This window comes from Pituophis catenifer, unplaced genomic scaffold, assembly GCF_029215685.1.
Source record: "Pituophis catenifer annectens isolate HBS135680 unplaced genomic scaffold, rPitCat1.0.hap2 SCAF_4, whole genome shotgun sequence".
Lineage (NCBI taxonomy): Eukaryota > Metazoa > Chordata > Lepidosauria > Squamata > Colubridae > Pituophis > Pituophis catenifer.
In genome coordinates this window covers 78,547,362-78,564,785 of record NW_027256884.1, presented here as the reverse complement: position 1 = coordinate 78,564,785, position 17,424 = coordinate 78,547,362, and the positions used below count along the sequence as shown (strand labels likewise).

Below are 17,424 nucleotides of genomic sequence, written 5' to 3'. Positions count from 1 at the left end.
TCAGACCTATCTTGACCGTTTTCCGATTCTTTTTAGTTTCTGAATTAAAATGACTACATTTCCCGGTACTCTCGCGAATCATATGGTTTCAGTTGTCAGCACCCCTCCAATTGCTGAAGGGTGGAAAAGTCTGAGTGGACACGTGAAAATCCGAGTGCTTTGGTTTGAATGGTATTCGAGATTATGTGTACTTTTTTTCTGATAGAAAAACAAGCGGTTCTAATGACCTTCCCCGGGGCTGGCACTTCTGCCCTATACCTTTTCCTTATATCGTTTCCACATTCACTACTGCTACCGTTTTGTAACCGTAACCGATAACGTGTAAACTCAAAAGTCCCTCAGGCATCGTATAAATCGGCGCTTAAAGCGATCAATTGGGCGGCCTTTCCGCCTTTCCTACTGGTGGAAGGGGGTGTCCGTCATTTGGAAGAGGGGAGGGATCGCTGCGTAAACGAAAACTCGATTGGCTGGCCGGGGATTGGTCTCTCTACGCGTTGCGCAGTAATATAGCAGGCGTGTGAGAGAAGAAGCCGGGAAGGCAGGTCTCTTCCCCCCTCCCCCTCCTTTCTCCCCGAGACGGCGGTGACTCTAAAGAGGCGGCGGCGGTTAAAACAGCAGCAGCGGCGGCGGCAGGAGGAGAAGGAGGAGCGGGCGAGGGAGGGAAGGACGGGAATGGTGCCTTTGGCGGAGGCAATGGCCTTTGCTGCCCAGCCGTCTCCCCTCCGTCCTGGCCGAGGTTGTGAGGAGGACAGCCGAGACCGATAGAGAATGAGGTAAACGGCAGGGAGTGGAAGGGAGTCGGGCTGTGGGAAAGGGCTGAATTGGCGGGGAGAGCGCAGGGGTCAATCGGGGGAGGTGAGCGCAGGCGCTTTGAGGAGGAGAAGGAGGGCACGCAGCCCCTTCCCCAAGGCTTTGCTACGGATCTTTCCCACGGCTGCGAGGTTGGGGCCGCAGACGGTTCCCCCCTTCTGCCTCTGTGTCTCCGGGGCTGGCCGGATCGTTTTCCTCCTCCCGATGGTTCCCCAGACTCTCCTTCTGTCTCGTCCTCTTTCCTTCCTAGCCCCTACGCTTTCTTCATCGCATCAGCCCCCCTTGGCTTCATCCTGATCCGTGGACAGTGACCTCTATCGCGCATCGGGAGCTCTTTGCTGGCGGCCGTGATTGCTTTATATATATGTGTGTGTGTGTGTGTGTGTGAGGAGAGAGAGAGACTACGGATGATGCGGGCGCGGGTCTCGTTGGGTGAACCTTTTTTTGACTCTTCAGTGCGGAGGGGGCGGAATAGATGCAAGGAGCGGAGCCAAAGGGTGTGCTGGAAAGACGGGCCCTGTTCTCTGTGCATGGCTTGCGGCCAGTTCGGACAAGCGAGTGCCCTGCCTCGTCTATGAAAGGGTGTCAACGCCTCTCTTGCGTGGCTTTATGAATCAGCTTGTTTGTACTGTATCGGTTCTGATCAACTCCCCGGAAGATTATATAGTAACTCAGACAAATAACTGGATAAGCCTCCTCGACTACAGTGCTGGATAATCCATGAACTGTTGTCCCTGGCAGCCATGGCTCACGGAGAGGAATCTCATTTCTATTAGGCTCTGACATTTTCAGGCGAAACAAATACTAGTAAAAAGTCTACATCTTTGCATCTGCTTGCCCTTGCACTGTCAGCCTGTATCCAAGAAAGTTACATCCCTCCCCCCCTACTCTAGTGAAAATGCTTCCAACGCATTTTCTGGCCAGATTTGATTTAGATGACGGATATTAAAAATGAAAAATCCCAAATAACTAGCTGAATGGTAATATCTAATGAATGAAAGGCATGGCAGTCTTATCTTGTGCTCAATATAGTTCAACAGTTAGAAATTGAAATGTCAGCATTTATGAGGGGGTAAATAACTATGGTATGATTTAGCATAGGGATGCAGAACATCTTGTCTCTAGTTTTAAGAATGATCTGTTTCTTCTTTTCTGTTTTCTTGGAACAGACAGAAAACATGGCATCTACTGCATTAGGAATTAAGTCAGTTCTTGTGATAAGTTGTTGTTTCTCATTTTTTTCAAAATGGTCCTCCAGGAAAGTTATCTTTTATAAAAGTCTTATTTCTTATACTGTTAATTGAGTGGAAACTAGATAGTGTAGCATACAGAAATTAGATTGTAATGATAAGGCAAGCAAGAAGCCCCTGTCTGCTCCAAAAGTGAAGTTTGAAAGGCAGGATCTGGCAACTTTCAAAAGTACAAAAAGTTACAAATAGGCAATATTAAAAAAACCGATTAAATTGCATATAAAGTAATAACATAGTAAAATTAACCAGTAGGAAAGCTTAAATGTATTTCAGCTTAAAGTTTCAACCAACTTGCCAGAAGGAGAAAACAAATAATTAAATGCTGTATCATATATTAAAATATAACTGAACAATATTAAATTTGAGCATAAATTATAAAAAAAAACTTACAGAAAATACAAAGAGTCGCTGATAGTTTAAAAATGAAAATGGACACAATTCTTGAATAGGGAATTCTAGATGATGCACTTGAAGGCTAAAATACTGTTACATCTAGCAATTGTCTTTTAAATTTGAGTGAGTTTTATAAAGATTTATTGCAGAACATAGTTATCCTTTCTCAATCTAAAGCCCAAAGTATGTGTTGAACAAACTTTGTTCGGCTGAATCAGCATTTTTATCCTTACTGGCTGAAATCTATGGTGCTTATAGTCTGAAATATTTACATTGCCCCAGATTAGGGCATTCTGATTTTGCCCCCTTCTGTAGTAGTCTGTTTTGGATTTTAAATATTGTACCCTGCATTTTAAATAAGCCTTTAAATTGAATTCATGCTGCCTAGCTGGTAAAATTAGCAAAAGCTACTCCATGCACTGAGTTTCAACTATTCTATTGAATATATATCTTGCCTTTCCAACCACAGCTACTCTCTATAGTTGTTAATAGAGTATGAATACAAAATCCAGTAAATTACAAAGAAGCCAATAAGATAAATTCAAAACAACCTCAAATACTGTATAGAAGCTTTTCATAAGGCAATCTGAAAACCCAGGCAGGATGATATTAAATTCAGCATTTCATATAATATGGATTTTATATATAAAATCTTACAAAACTTCTATATAGTTAGTATTTCAAATAGGGTCAAATTATGTAAAGTTTTATGAATATCTTCCTGAATTGTGCCTGGAAATAGAAACATAGAAAATTAACAGCATAAAAATACCTAGTGGTCTATTGAGACTGCTCTTTGAGGTTTTATTGTTTTTTGTTTTCTTTTTAATTTATGTATTTATTGTTTTTTAATTGTTATTTTTATTTTATTTTTAAATTTTTGCCAGATTACCCTGCATTGATAATACTGTTGTGATGTATGAGTAACTTGCTAACTAAAACTAGCCCTGATCTGATTTGAACTCCTTTCAAAAGCAGCTCCTTACAGTTCATGTTAAAATGTGAGAGTTTGGATGAAAGTTTATTTTTTTAAAGAAATCAATTAGACCCTGTTTACTTATTAGTTTATGGGATAACAAAAATTTTAGGACTGATTTCTAATCATCTTTTTGCTTTTCTGTTTTATATGAATTATAAATGATGTTTTTAAAGCATTATTAATACTATCGTGAAATTATTTTTAAAATCCTTGTAAACATACTGGGCTTCTGCGAAAGAATAGTATAGAAAGTATAGACATAGATATAGAAAAATAAAAATTCAGGGCAGTCGTATGGTTTTTAGTTGTGTTTTTAGCATATTAATTAGACATATTGTAAGCCTCTCAGAGTCTTCTTGGAGATGAGTGGCCATAACAAATATAGTAATTAAAAATAAAATAAATACTCTTGTCAAGCTAAACTTGAATTGTGATATTATATGATTTTGTTGAGAGCATATCAAAGTGTTTTTAGATTTCTTTGTTTATGTTTTTCAACTTTCCAGTCTAGCTTTTAACTCTGATGGTCCCTTTCAAATACGACCAGGCTTGATTCAGCTTAGTTTGAAAGTCTTGACATAATCAGTTCTGCCAACTGAGATGTTACCATGTACAGTTTTATTTTAGCTAGATCTGTGCTAGGGGAAACAGGGCAGAAAATGCAAGTATGAGATATCTGCTCCTTTTCTGGGTCAAATTTGCCTTTGCCCTATTATGCTGAGCCTCCAAAATGCAAAGGATACTTCCTTTTGGGCCTTGGTTCTCTGGCCTGCAAAAACCAAAGTCTGTCTCCTTCCAGTTTTGCTGTTGTAGAATAACTGATAATTAGAGCTGAGTACCATATTTATGCTAAACACAACAATTCTCCTGTCACTCACAGGAAAATTAGATTAAAAAAACCAATAAAAGTTGGCAAAAATTTGGAGCAGTGTTCAGCTTCTTTACTTTATGAACCTTGAATTGACAGTTTTAGCAGAAAAGCTTCCCTTTTCCCCATGATACACATTTGTGAAATGTATTTTTTTAGTAGTTGGAAGTAATATTCTAAAAAAGAAGAAGACCAGGAGAAAATCTACAAATGCGTAATAATTAAATCAATCAATAATACTCCTAAGGCCATTTGTTTAGTGACTGTTCAAAGTTATGATTATGTTGAAAAAAGTGACTTTTGACCGGTACTCTCACTTATAACCATCACAGTGTCTCCATGGTCATGTGATCGCAATTTGGATGCTTGGCAAGGGCATATATTTAGGATGGTTGCAGTGTCCCAGAGTTGCATGATTGCCATTTCCAACCTTCCCAGCAACTTACAACAAGAAAAATCAGTGCGGGAAGTTGGATTTACTTAAGGAGTTCATCAGAAAAGGTTGTAAAATTGGGCACAGTTACTTGATTAAATGACTGTATTGAAATGACAAGTTCTGGTTCCTATTGTGTTCATAAGTAGAGGACTACCTGTAGTTATTAAATAAAATTCTAGGGAATGAATGAACTAATTAACATCAATGTCATGAGAGGGTTGACTATTCTAATGGGTCTAAATGTGATGCTGGTTGGATCATGGCTCTAATAGAGTCATATTTGCAAGAAGAATTTAAATAAGGATTTAAAATTAAGAGCAATCTGCAACAGGAGTGAGAACAAGTGAAGCATGAGGAAATTCAGTTCACCTAGGAGAAGGCAATATACAGTAAATCATGCCTGGAAGAAGGTAGTGAGAAACCACTTGGATATTGTTGCCAATAAAACTGTACAGCATGTACAAGGCTGTAACATTTAGGTCAATTAGATGCTAGATGATTAAAACCTCCAAAGTGAAAAGCACCTCTGTAGTTACTGATGAAAAACATTTCCTGAAGCCACAACAGTACAGCTAGTCCTCAAGACCACAATTAAGCCCAAAATTTCTGTTGCTCTGTGAGAAATTTGTTAAGTGAATTTTGCCCCATTTTACAATCTTTCTTGCCACATTTGTTAACTTGTTGACTCACTGAAGTAGTTAATTTGGCAATACGGTTGTTACGTGAATCTGGCTTCTCCATTGACTTTGCTTGTAAGAAGGTTGCAAAAGGTGTCCCTGAGACACTGCAACTGTCATAAATATGAGTCAGTTACCAAATACCTGAATTTTAATCACGTGACCATGGGGATACCACAACTCTCATAAGTATGAAAAACAATCATGTCAGTTTTTCAGTGCCATTGTAACTGAACGGTCACTAAATGAACTGTAAGTCAAGGACCACCTGTACTCCTTGCTTTATAAGAACATATATAGTTGGTACATGGAATGTGAGAATAACTAGAAATTATCAAGCAAAAATGAATCATACTAGTTGGATGTTTTGAAAATAAGTGAACTTAGGTGGGCTAGATTGGTTTCCTTTATCTCATAGTTATGTGCTAGTACAAACCATCTGAGTTGTAGTAATCAAAAACAGAATTATGTGGTAACATCTTTTTCAATTCACAACATTGATTAAAACTTGAATATACACATACATGCATATTAATACTTCATCTCATGAAAGCTTATGAATTTTAATCAAGTTTCTTACGGTAGCCAAAAAGTACACTATCAGATTTCTTCTGATTTTCACTTGAAGCATGAAACAATAAAGAGTGACAGTGATATGTATAAATACCGTTTTTAAGTGTGCGTTCATCTGTAATATAATAAATGATAGGATATCTAAAATTTAATTATTATTGATTAATAGGTATTGGCAAACATCAATGTTAAACAAACCTCTGCTTCTACTTTAGACTCAGTGGAATAAATTATTGCAAAATTCTAAGATAAATTATAAGTACTAGATGCAACATAAAACTACTAGATGCAACATAAAAAACATCCTGAGGCTGCACATGCCCTTCACCAAATTGCACACTGCCATCTTGTGATGCTTCTGAGGCTTTGCAAAAAGGCTGTGCCCACACTTCTGCATTTGCACATTGATTTCTTGTGATGGTGGGAGTGGCAGGGCTGGTGGAGTGTGGGGCAAGGGCAGCTTGTGTTATGGCATACGGATGACTGGCCAATGCCAAGATGTGGATCTTGAGGTAGTGATCCTCATTGGCAGTGGTATTAGGATGGCATTGGGGCTGATGTAGAGGCCTGGGGGAACAGCAGCCAGCTGAGATTGCCAAAAGGTCCTGGGCCTCTATTTCAGTCCCAGCATGTCATGTGTTACCATCTCCACCAAGAAGTGTTGCTATGCAAGGCAACTAAAAGGCAGAGATGGGGAAAAGTTAGGCAGGTGATGGGAGTTAAAACATTCCTCTGGCCATAAGTGCAGGTGGCCTACCAATCATCTGAAGTTTGATCATGTGACTGGAGGACTGTAATGTTTTTAACTTATCCTTGTTTGCTGGTGTTAAATAAATTCCACCAGTTGTTAGCCAAGGACCCACCCTAATCCAAGTCATTCTGGTCCCTCTTATTGGGACTAGTCTACAGATCACTCCAGGTTTGCCTTTGTTCTGAGTCCACTGAAAGAAGGGGCTACCGAAAGGGATATGCTCTTTATTGAAGGCAAAAATCAATTGCTGAATTATTACCCAAATTTCATGCAAAGATGTGTGATGAACTGGAAAGAAGAACAACAGCGATTTGGGAAATTCACAAACTAAAGAAAGGTCATTGCAGAGTTAGTGTGTATATATTGGATTTCCAGACACCGTCAGGGATTTGGAATGGAATAAACTTGCTTTGACCAGTTTTGGAAGAGACTTGCTGGCAAATTGAGAAATGAGTTATTGGCATACAAGAGTTTGGAGGAATTGTTCCAATGTTGTGTTGTAATTGATGGGTCATTAGAGGAGTTGAGACATGGAGGAAAGAATAAGGGAAAGAGCTTTTATAGTCTCTCTACACTCAGTTCTCTTCTCTGTAGCCTCCTTAGGCTTGAACACCAGAGAAACCATTCAAATAGAAATCCCTGCCCGCAGCAGAAACAAACAGGAGAGATTTTGGTTTGTGTTGCTACTGTAAAGCCCTGATATACATAGCCAAGGCTTGCACTGCTAAAATACCAGTTGCTAAGTGCCCACCTGTGGAATTGCAGGCCATGTAGCAAGCAAATGCCTGAATTGCTTCAAAACATTATCTTCAGGAATCTTGGCAGGCTTCTATCCCAACAGCTTGGCAAGAGACGATTAAGAGGAGCTCAGGAAATTGACAACAGACTGGTGCATTTTATAATCTGTTACTCTTCATGTACTCTCAAGTTTAGAAATACAGCGGTGCTTAAAAAATTGTGAACCCATTTGAATTTTAAATATTTCTGCATAAATATGTTTAGGCCCTCACTCTTTGAGGGCTCATCCCCTGGTTATTTTAATAAGTGGATTCACTTGAAGATCATTTTATTTTCAGAAGGTCAGCTCTCTATTATTGAGTAGAGGGCCTTGTTCTGTGTGGTTATGGAAGGTAGGCTATGAAAAATTCTGCAAAAAATACTGTCAACATTAAGGAAAATAATGAAAATCAATATCTTTAAATAAGCTTTATGAAGTTAGGTTCATTTAGATTTTAATGATACAGATTTTAATATTGATTTTAATTTTATTGTTTTTTATTTTATAACTTTTATTTTCAATTGCTATAAGCCACCTTGAGTGATTTATAAATAGAAAAGTGGGATATTCATTTAATAAATAAATTACATCTTGAACTTCTAGCTAAAGGCTAGTTAGAGAGGCTGGGGAGAGTGATACTTTTGAATGAGGGGTTAGGATTCCAGAGATGCTGAGAGCAAATGCTGTGTTGGCTGTAGGATGTTGGATGTATGTGGCTGGATGGAGGGATTCCCAGCTAAGGAAGCTAGAAGGTCAGTGTTGGGAAGAGGATGAAGGTTTTGGGAACTCAGGGTGAGTTGCAATATTCAGGTAGTAATAGGCAGGTGATATTTCAACAGGAGTAAGAGGGTGGGCAATTGGCAGATAAAATTGATCCCAGTTGGATGCCAACAATGGGACAAGTCCTATGGAGATGCCTGGGGAGTAAATTTATTCAGTTAATCTGGGAACAATTTGATCCTGTTGAACCTGAAGAAATGGACAGGGTCCTCCAGACTGTAAATACCAATACCTAGGAATTAGATCTATGCTCTTCATGTTGTCAAGGCTGTCCTCAGAAATGACATCTGAATAGGTCTGAGTGATAGTGAATTCTTTGTTGCTGGAAGGGGTGTTCGCAGTTCCCTTTAAGAGGGTGCTGGTGAGCCCTCTCCTCAAGCTTTTGCTGGACCCTATTGGACAATTTTTAGGGAAAGTGATGGCACTACAACTCCAGAAGATTCTGGATGAAATAGATTATCTGGATCCTTTCTAGTCGGGCTTCAGGCCCTGATATGGGACAGAAACAGCATTGGTCATATTTTTAGATGATCTCTGGTCAAAGTGGGATGGGATAGTGCATCCATCCTTATTCTTCTTGATCTCTCAATGGTTTTCAGTACTATGACCATGGTATCTTTTTGGGCCGAGGGAGTTGGGGGTGGGGGCACAATTTTGTGCAGGTTCATCTCCTTCCTTTGAAGCTTGTTCCAGTCGCTGTTGATAGCAAATGAGAGGTACAGTCCATAGCCCCTTTTTTGTAGGGTCCTTCAGGGCTTGTTGATATGTCCACTCCTTTTTAACATTTACATAAAACTGCTCGGTAAGATCATCCATCAGCACAGGATGAGGTATCATGAGGATACTGTATCTCTGTCCCAGTGAATGAAATAATGTTGTGATGTCCTTTTGCGATGCCCGGAAGCTGTGGGTGTCTCAATGGGGATCAACAGGCTACAGCTGAACCCTGGTAATACAGAGTGGCTGTGGATGTGAGGTTCCTTTGTATCTGGAGGTTTATTATCTTTGGTCTTGGATGGAGTAGCATTGCACCAGGCAGACCCAATGCATAACCTGGGGATTCTCTTGGACTCCTGACTTCCACTTGTGGCTAGGAGGGCTTTTGCTCAATTACTTTTAAAGCTCTACTTGGCATGAAGCTAGGTTACCATCTTAAAAGAGCTCCTGCACCTTTTAATTTTATAATTTATTTTATCTTTGTTTTTATTTGGCTCCTGTTTTAGTGAAGTTGATGTGTATTGTGTGTTCATATAGTTTTTATGTTTTTATCTGTATATCTATAAACCACTCAGTGTCATTCTCAGAATAAGATGGATAGTATCTAAATTTGATAATAAATGAATTATAAGAAATTTTGTAAGAAAATCAAGGCATTTTGGATAAAAATTTGGTGGGTGATGCAGAATATTCTGAAAAAAAGGTTGAAATTTACTCCGCAATTGTTTTTATTGGGTATAACAACGGATTGTACAGCATTAGAGACTAAACTGATTTTGAACTTAATATCAGCAGCTAGGCTGTTGGTAGCGCAATATTGGAAGAAGGACTCTTTGCCTACTATTGAAGAATGGATATTGAAAGTAGCGAATTTAGCGGAAATGGCGAAAATCTCAGCGTACTTGAAGGACTATACACAAGAAAGATACATATCGGAATGGAGAAGATGGATTGATTATATTCAAAATAAGTATCAGACAAGAAAATATCAAATAGCTTATGAATGAATGTTAAACTTTAGAAGTATTATGTTATCCATCCATAGTGGAGTTAAGGTTTCAGGGGAGGATTTGGTAGTTTAAGAATAGTTAGGTTAATTTAGTTTATGTTTGTTAACTGAAATACCTTGTATTTTGCTCTGGGAAGTCTGGGGGGGAGGGTGGGATGGGAAGGGGGGAAGGGGTGTGGGGGTGGTGGGGAGAATACTGGGGGGGGATTTTCCTTGTAAAACTTTTCAATAAAAAAAATGAATATTGTTCATCTTATGTAGAATGGATTTATAAGACGAAGATGTTCTGATAGGATTACATTTGTAATTATTGTATAGTATAATGTACATTGCATTAGATGTGCTAAAACTGGCTTTGAAGAGATTTTTTGGCAATCACAATTTCTCAAGAGGGTTTTCCTTTTTTGGAGATTTTCCTAAAATTTTACATTTTGTATTGACATTGTTTAGGTGCATTACCAGTGATATGGGTATTTTTATTAACTTTGTGGTATCATTACAAATTCCCTTATTCTTGAACTTGAGTCAAGGGATTTCTATCAAGCTCCCAACTGTAATGTAGCTTTCTTAATTTCTTAATCACTTTTGAAAATTGTTTCTTAACTGCTTTTCAACTGCTAAGAACCTTTGGACCAATATTTTTTATAGCACCAGGTGAGTTTCCTTCAATCCTTAGCAAAATAAAATTTAAATACAAAATAAAGGACTATATTGTTTTTAATAAACAGCAGAAAGTGATTAGATGGATTTAGAGTAAAATTTTGAAATTGTAAGAATCCTTATGGGAAAATGCTGCTGTTTTGAATTCTTAAAACAAAACATGATATGATGGGACTTTGAAGCTTGAACATGAGGTAAACAGAAGGAACTTAAAGGCTCTTTTAAGAAGCGACAAAGAAAAATGAAAAAAAAATTATAAGACATTATTTGAATGGATTGAAGATCAAGATTGTTAAAAGGAGGAAGTATAAAGTTGATTTATTTTACAAGATTAAAATAAATAAATTGTTATTTCTGGTAACTTTTAGTAGAGTTTTGCTGACTATTGATCAATGAGGATTTGTTTATGGATAAAACATGAGGTATGGGAAGTAGAGATCATTTGTTGTATTTTAAGAGAAGGTGATCAGTTATTAACATTGTTTATGTGCATTGTAATGAAGTGGGAAGGTATTTGTTTTTTCTTGTTGTATTCGTTTCTATTTTCCCTTCATTTTTTTTCTTATTTTCTGCACTTTGTATTTTGTATTTTTATCCTTTTATATTTTTAGTTTGTATTACCGTAGTTTTTATCTGTTTAATTGTTATGTTTAATAAACTTATTGTAAAAGAAAGTATGTGCCTATAATAGCAAATAAAAACATGAAAGAGTGCTTGAAAGAAAAAAAGAATCCCCTCATTCTCCTTTTTTTGTTTGTTTTTAGAATGTCTGCTTTGAAATTTGAAACCCTGAAAATATTAAAGGTACTGTAGTAGGAGTGTATCAGATAAATATTACTGTATGCCTTATGTTTTATAAATTTGCCAGAAACTTCTTTTCATAATCTTATTTCATTACCATGAAATGTTGGCATCCTGCTTATTTTGTAAATTGGGCTATATCAGACTTTATATCAAGATATCTGAATAATTATTCTATTTTTATCCTAAATTTTGGGAATTTTTTAATTGAGACTGTGTTTCAAGACAGTTTTCTCAACATGTTGAAAGTATAAACTCTGCATTGATTCTCATTTTGGAATTCTTTGGAAAAAATCTTCCAAAGCTTTCACAATGTTAAAATGATTTTAAAAGTTATTGAATTTTCTGTGGTGGAGTCATCCTTCAAGTTTCTCACTCTACAAGTTGGATTTAATTTTCTGAGCTTTCATGCCTTTTATTGGCATTTATTTTAGTTTTACTGATACAAAATTGAGTTCCAGATGTCTTTGGCTTCAACAGGGAAAGTATTTCATTCCACTGAAATCTTGGTAGATCCTGGATTTTGGGGGATCAGCTTGAATATCTCTTTAAATGTTAATACATTATGGCTATCCCCAGTTTTAAAATGGCTGAAGTAAATTGGGACTCACATTCAATAGTATTGTCATAGATTGGCTTAACTGTTGAATTTTTAAAACATTTGTAAAAATTAAAACTGATGCTTTTTGACTGTTTTTAAATTAGAATCCTTTTTGTTAGAATGCTTTTTGACTATTTTTAACGGTAATGGTTTTTAACCAAAGGGTTATAGTTTTTAACCATATCTTGACCATATCTTTATATCTTGACCATATCTTTCTAAAATTTCTAAAATAAATTTCTATTTTAGCATAATTATTATATTAGCTCTATGCTAATGTATGACTAAAATAAAATAATTTGAAAAAAAATTAACTAAAGTTTCCAGGCTACTTAGTTTTGAAAGAAATTGAAAAATGTAGATGGATCAATACTAATTACAGTATATTTAAAATATTGCCTTGCTTTTGCAAATTAATATATGATTGATTTATAAACTACCCTGTTTCTTCCAAAATAAGACATCCCCTGATAATAACAAGCCCAATTGGGCTTTTGAGCCCAATTGGGCTTTTGAGCTCGTGGCAATAAGGCCAAACACTTATTTCAGGATTCAAAAAAATATAAGACAGGGTCTTATTTTTGGGGAAACATGGTATCTATCCTTTTAATTTAAAATGTGATTTAATATTGAAAACATAATTATACATATATCAGATATCCTTGGTGTCAGGTTTGGCAATGAGACCCTAAGATTTATTTATTTTTATCTCACCTTTATTATTTTTATAAATAAGTCAAGGCAGCAAACATATCCTCCTATTTTCACCAGAACAACAAACCTGTGAGTTGGGTTGGGCTGAGACCGAAGTGACCGACCCAAAGTCGCAGCTGGCTTTCATGGCCAGCAGCTATGTATATACCTAACTTTTAGAAGTTGATCATGAACCAAAAGTATGATACAGCTGCCAAAGGGCAATGTTATTTAGTGATGTACATAAAATCCAGATCACAGGAAGTAATTATTCCGTTTTACTCTTTATTGTGAGACCTCACTTGGAATATTGTATCTTATTCTGGATACCATGGTCTAAAAATGGACATTATAAACTAGAATAAAATCAGAAGAGAGCTATTATGTTGATGAGGAGCTTCAGTGAGAATTAGTCTGCTTAAGCACTGTAGAACTCCATGCATGCTGATGTGCAGTTATATAAAATTAAATATTATCATTCTAATTAAACAAGCGTCATTTTTTAAATATATAGCATTTGTTTTTCTATCACATTATCTTTGCTTATCATAATCTAGAATATTAACAACATTTGTTAAAATAATCAACTATATAAATTCTTTAGAATAAACTTGTAACAATAGTTGTGATAGACTTAATGCTGTTAAGAAAAAGATAGTGGAATCCATCCTTCCTTCCTTCCTTCCTTCCTTCCTTCCTTCCTTCCTTCCTTCCTTCCTTCCTTCCTTCCTTCCTTCCTTCCTGTATTTAAGTCTCAAATTTTCATATTTTTAATAATTCCAAATTGTTTTTATGCATGCATTTATTTCAGACATCTATTAGCTACTTAAAGTAGCTGAATCATGGCTCAGTTTCCAACACCTTTTGGAGGTAAGCATTAAAATATTTTTGTGACATTTCTTTTTAAAGGAGAAAACAATTTCATTTGTGTTAGAAAAAGTACTCTGTTTTGCAGAGCCAAAAGACAAACCACCTTAGAGAAGGGACATCAGGATGGTTGGAGATAAAAGCAGCCTGAACAAGAGCTAGGGAAATAAGTTTGAATTTCAGAGATTTAACATATTGGATGGCACTGGTAAAGGGAGCTATGTCATCGTAACATGATTCATAGTAGTGATAGAACATTTTCTCTACTGTCTCTGATTTTTAAAATGCAGAGGCATTTGATCAGAAATATATTCATGGCTGGTTTCTACTGGTCACCTGCCAATTTCATTTATGGTGAACTCCAATTCTTCAGCCTGTACTTACGTTGCTCTTTAGGTTATTATAGTGAATATTTTCTTTTTGCTTAATTAGCGAGCTTTGCTTCTTTCAGCCTGAAGTGGAAGGCATTGTGTAAACCTCTTTTAATTTGTGGCTTTTAAAAAGAAGTTTGACAATGTTTAAATTCTCCATAGCTCCTTAAGAAGGTACACCATTCTTTATAATATTTGTTTTTCCTATTTCAATTTCTTTGTTATGAATTAGGTAGCCTGGACATTTGGGCCATAACTGTGGAAGAGAGAGCAAAGCATGATCAGCAATTCCACAGTTTGAAACCAATATCTGGATTTATCACTGGTAATGCCATAGTCATTCTGTTTGATTAAGATCATCCATAGTATCATGTAACATGTTTTCCAAAGGTGCTTTTTCAGGAGGCAACTGGATTTGTTTTTTCATCCAAGAAGCTTCTTCAGCTCTGACAAGACTGGGGAATGGAAGGATTTATATTCCTTGCAGACAACTGATAATTTGCAACCTTTTAGAGCAGGGGTGTCAAACTCAAGGCCTGGGGGCTGGATCTGGCCCGTGGGGCTGCCCTGGAAACAGCAAAGGACTGGCCTGCAATGCTTCTGCCAGCAAAAACAGAGCTTGAGAGGAACACAGGCTGCCCTCCCAAACTTCATTTTCACTGGTAGAGGATTGCAGGATGCCATTGCAACTGAAAACGTAGCTCGTGAGAGCCACGGGTGGCCCGAACTCTGTTTTCACTGACAGAGGGTTGCAGGAAGCCGTTGCAGCCGAAAACAGAGCTCGGGAGCCCGTTTTCACTGGCAGAGGGCTTGGGCCACCACAGGTGCTCCGACACGAGTGACATCAAGCTGGTCATGCCCACCCTGGCTACATCCAACCTGGCCCTCCGAGGTCAAACACAAACCTGATGCAGCCCTCAATGAAATTGAGTTTGACACCCCAATTTTAGAGGGTTGTTGAAGCACTTGGAGGTTTATCTGTGTCCTCAGGGTCACCTGAGTAGTGTTTTTGGTTCCTGTAGTCTGCAATTTTTCCTCTGGAAATCCATTCCTATTCCCACACCATTCAAAGGGTGTTCATCCCAAATTGTATAGCTAAAAGTCAACTGGGACAACTATGACCTGGATGACCAAGAATCTCTCAGACATGTAACATGTTTGTTTCCCTAAAGCCTCTGTCCAACAGCCAAACTGGTAGTGTTGCAAAAATTCACTGTTATAGTAATGCAGAACTCAATGTATTCATACCTACAAGACAATGTTCCGCTCAAAGTATTCTCTCAGAGGTGTAATTTTAAAAGAATCACTAAAATGTTAGAATTCTAAATTTATTGCTATTTTTTGGTGTCTTGCCTATCTCCTTCCCCACAACAACCAATATCACTGAGTTCAGCAAAGAAATAATAGCAATAAATTCAATTCACTACTGCCAGTGAATTGCATAAAAACAACAGATATATTTCTCTATGATTGTCTTCAGGCTTATTTCAAATCCTGTTTTCACAATGCATATAATGTAGCTTGAAAGTTCAACAGCATAACAACCCTATCTTTAATGCATGTATATAATCCATAATTTTCTACTTGATAAATCTACCTAAAATAGAAAGCAAAACACAGGGACAACCCTCTCCAAAATACAGAATGAGACAATATATTATACCAGAGAATTTAAAAATAGCAGAAAGCTTACTTACTGGCAAACATCATTATATTGTTAATTGACTGTTCTTTCTTCTATTGACATGTAAATGATAGCAACAGCAATGGAATCTTTGCATAGTTTTTTATTAATTATTGCACTCTCCAAATCTGCATGATTTGAGACTTTATTTTAAAAAATCTTATGACAGAATGATTGAACTATATGAAATAAAAGCCATCCAGAATAGCCCCAGGTGAGCTAGACAGCAAATTTAACATAAATAAATATAACTAAATTTTAGAGCAAAACATTTGGAACATGGGAGATTTTGTTCTAAATTCGAAAGATTTGAAATATGGTTAAAGTGTTAGCATCACTATATCAGAGACTCTAATATGTCACTCTATAAGTGAGATGGACAGTCTCTAAATTTGATGAATATAATAAATTCAGGGCTGTTCATGACAATACAAATGAAAATCTAAAACAATAGCAACGAACAACTCACAACAGAAATAAAATGTATTCACAATATTCTATAATTTGACAAAAAATGGCAGTATTATACAGTACATTGAAAGTGGCTCTCAAAAAGAAGATTTTTAACTATGTTCAGAAAACTATTATCAAAAATATGAGACACTTCCATTAGAAGAAATTCCAAGCATAGATACAGTCGTTGAAAATGCTAGTTCCCTAGACCCAGTATTGTAGTTCTGTTTTTGACGGTTACATGGAATCTTTATATGCATGATGTAATGTGCTTATAAATATCTGATGTTAGGGAGAAACAGAGATATGTAATAATACAGGACTATTTGGCAGTTTTCAAAACATATGGAGGATCTAGATCTGAACCAGCAGGAATGTTCTGGTTCTTGTTTTAGAGCAACTATAGACTTCATAAATACCTTTTTATTATGCTCTTGGTATCTGCTACTTAACATACTAAAAATGTTTCTTAAAAATTATTTTTAGTTCATTTGATTATCTCTAGAACCATTCAGTCTCCTCCCAAAACCCACCCACTGGGAGAGAGAAAAAAATCCCATTTTCATGGTAGTTTCACTTGCTTTCTTTTATAAAATAATTTTTTTGTAGTTTTGCAAACTGGTAACATAGAGTTTTCTGGCATGCTCAAGAATGGGTAAAGCTGTTCCAGAATGAACATGGAAAACATTATTTAATGATAGAAGGAATAATCCTGACCTATCACAATAACTGTTGTAAGAATTACTGACTTCAACGGATAATTAGAACTGCAGGAAAAACAATTGCTAGCAACCTGCCTTCCATTGAGGACCTGTATATTGCACGAGTCAAAAAGAGGGCTGTGAAAATATCTACAGACCCCTCACATCCTGGACATAAATTGTTTCAACTTCTACCCTCAAAATGATGCTATAGGGCAGAACAACTAGATACAAGGACAGTATTTTCCCAAATGCCATCACACTGCTAAACAACTAATTCCCCCAACACTGTCAAACTATTTACTAAGACTGTATTACTATTATTCTTCTCATCCTTCCTATTACCCATCTCCTCCCACTTATGACGAAAACTTGTTGCTTGTATCTATACGATTTATATTGTTTTATTTATTTCCTAGTATGATTTGATTGCTTATTTACTATCCTATGACTATCACTAAGTGTTGTATCTTATGATTCTTGATGAATGTATTTTTTTATGTACACTGAGAGAATATGCACCAAAGACAAAATCCTTGTGTGTCCAATCACACTTGGCCAATAAAGAATTC

The 17,424-nt window shown here is 36.7% G+C and overlaps 1 protein-coding gene across 5 annotated transcripts in view; it reads left to right on the top strand.

Annotated features, from left to right (window-relative positions):
• Positions 1 to 554: 554 nt before the first annotated feature.
• ITSN1 (intersectin 1) overlaps positions 555 to 17,424 on the top strand; it is a 103,142-nt gene continuing 86,272 nt past the window's right edge. For all 5 annotated transcript variants that reach the window (XM_070944325.1, XM_070944326.1, XM_070944324.1 and 2 more), the window contains exons 1-4: positions 555 to 773; positions 11,446 to 11,485; positions 13,588 to 13,646; positions 14,247 to 14,339. In XM_070944325.1, coding sequence (XP_070800426.1) covers positions 13,619 to 13,646; positions 14,247 to 14,339 — 121 coding nt within the window. In that variant the 5' untranslated portion in view covers positions 555 to 773; positions 11,446 to 11,485; positions 13,588 to 13,618. The remainder of the gene's footprint in view (positions 774 to 11,445; positions 11,486 to 13,587; positions 13,647 to 14,246; positions 14,340 to 17,424) is intronic.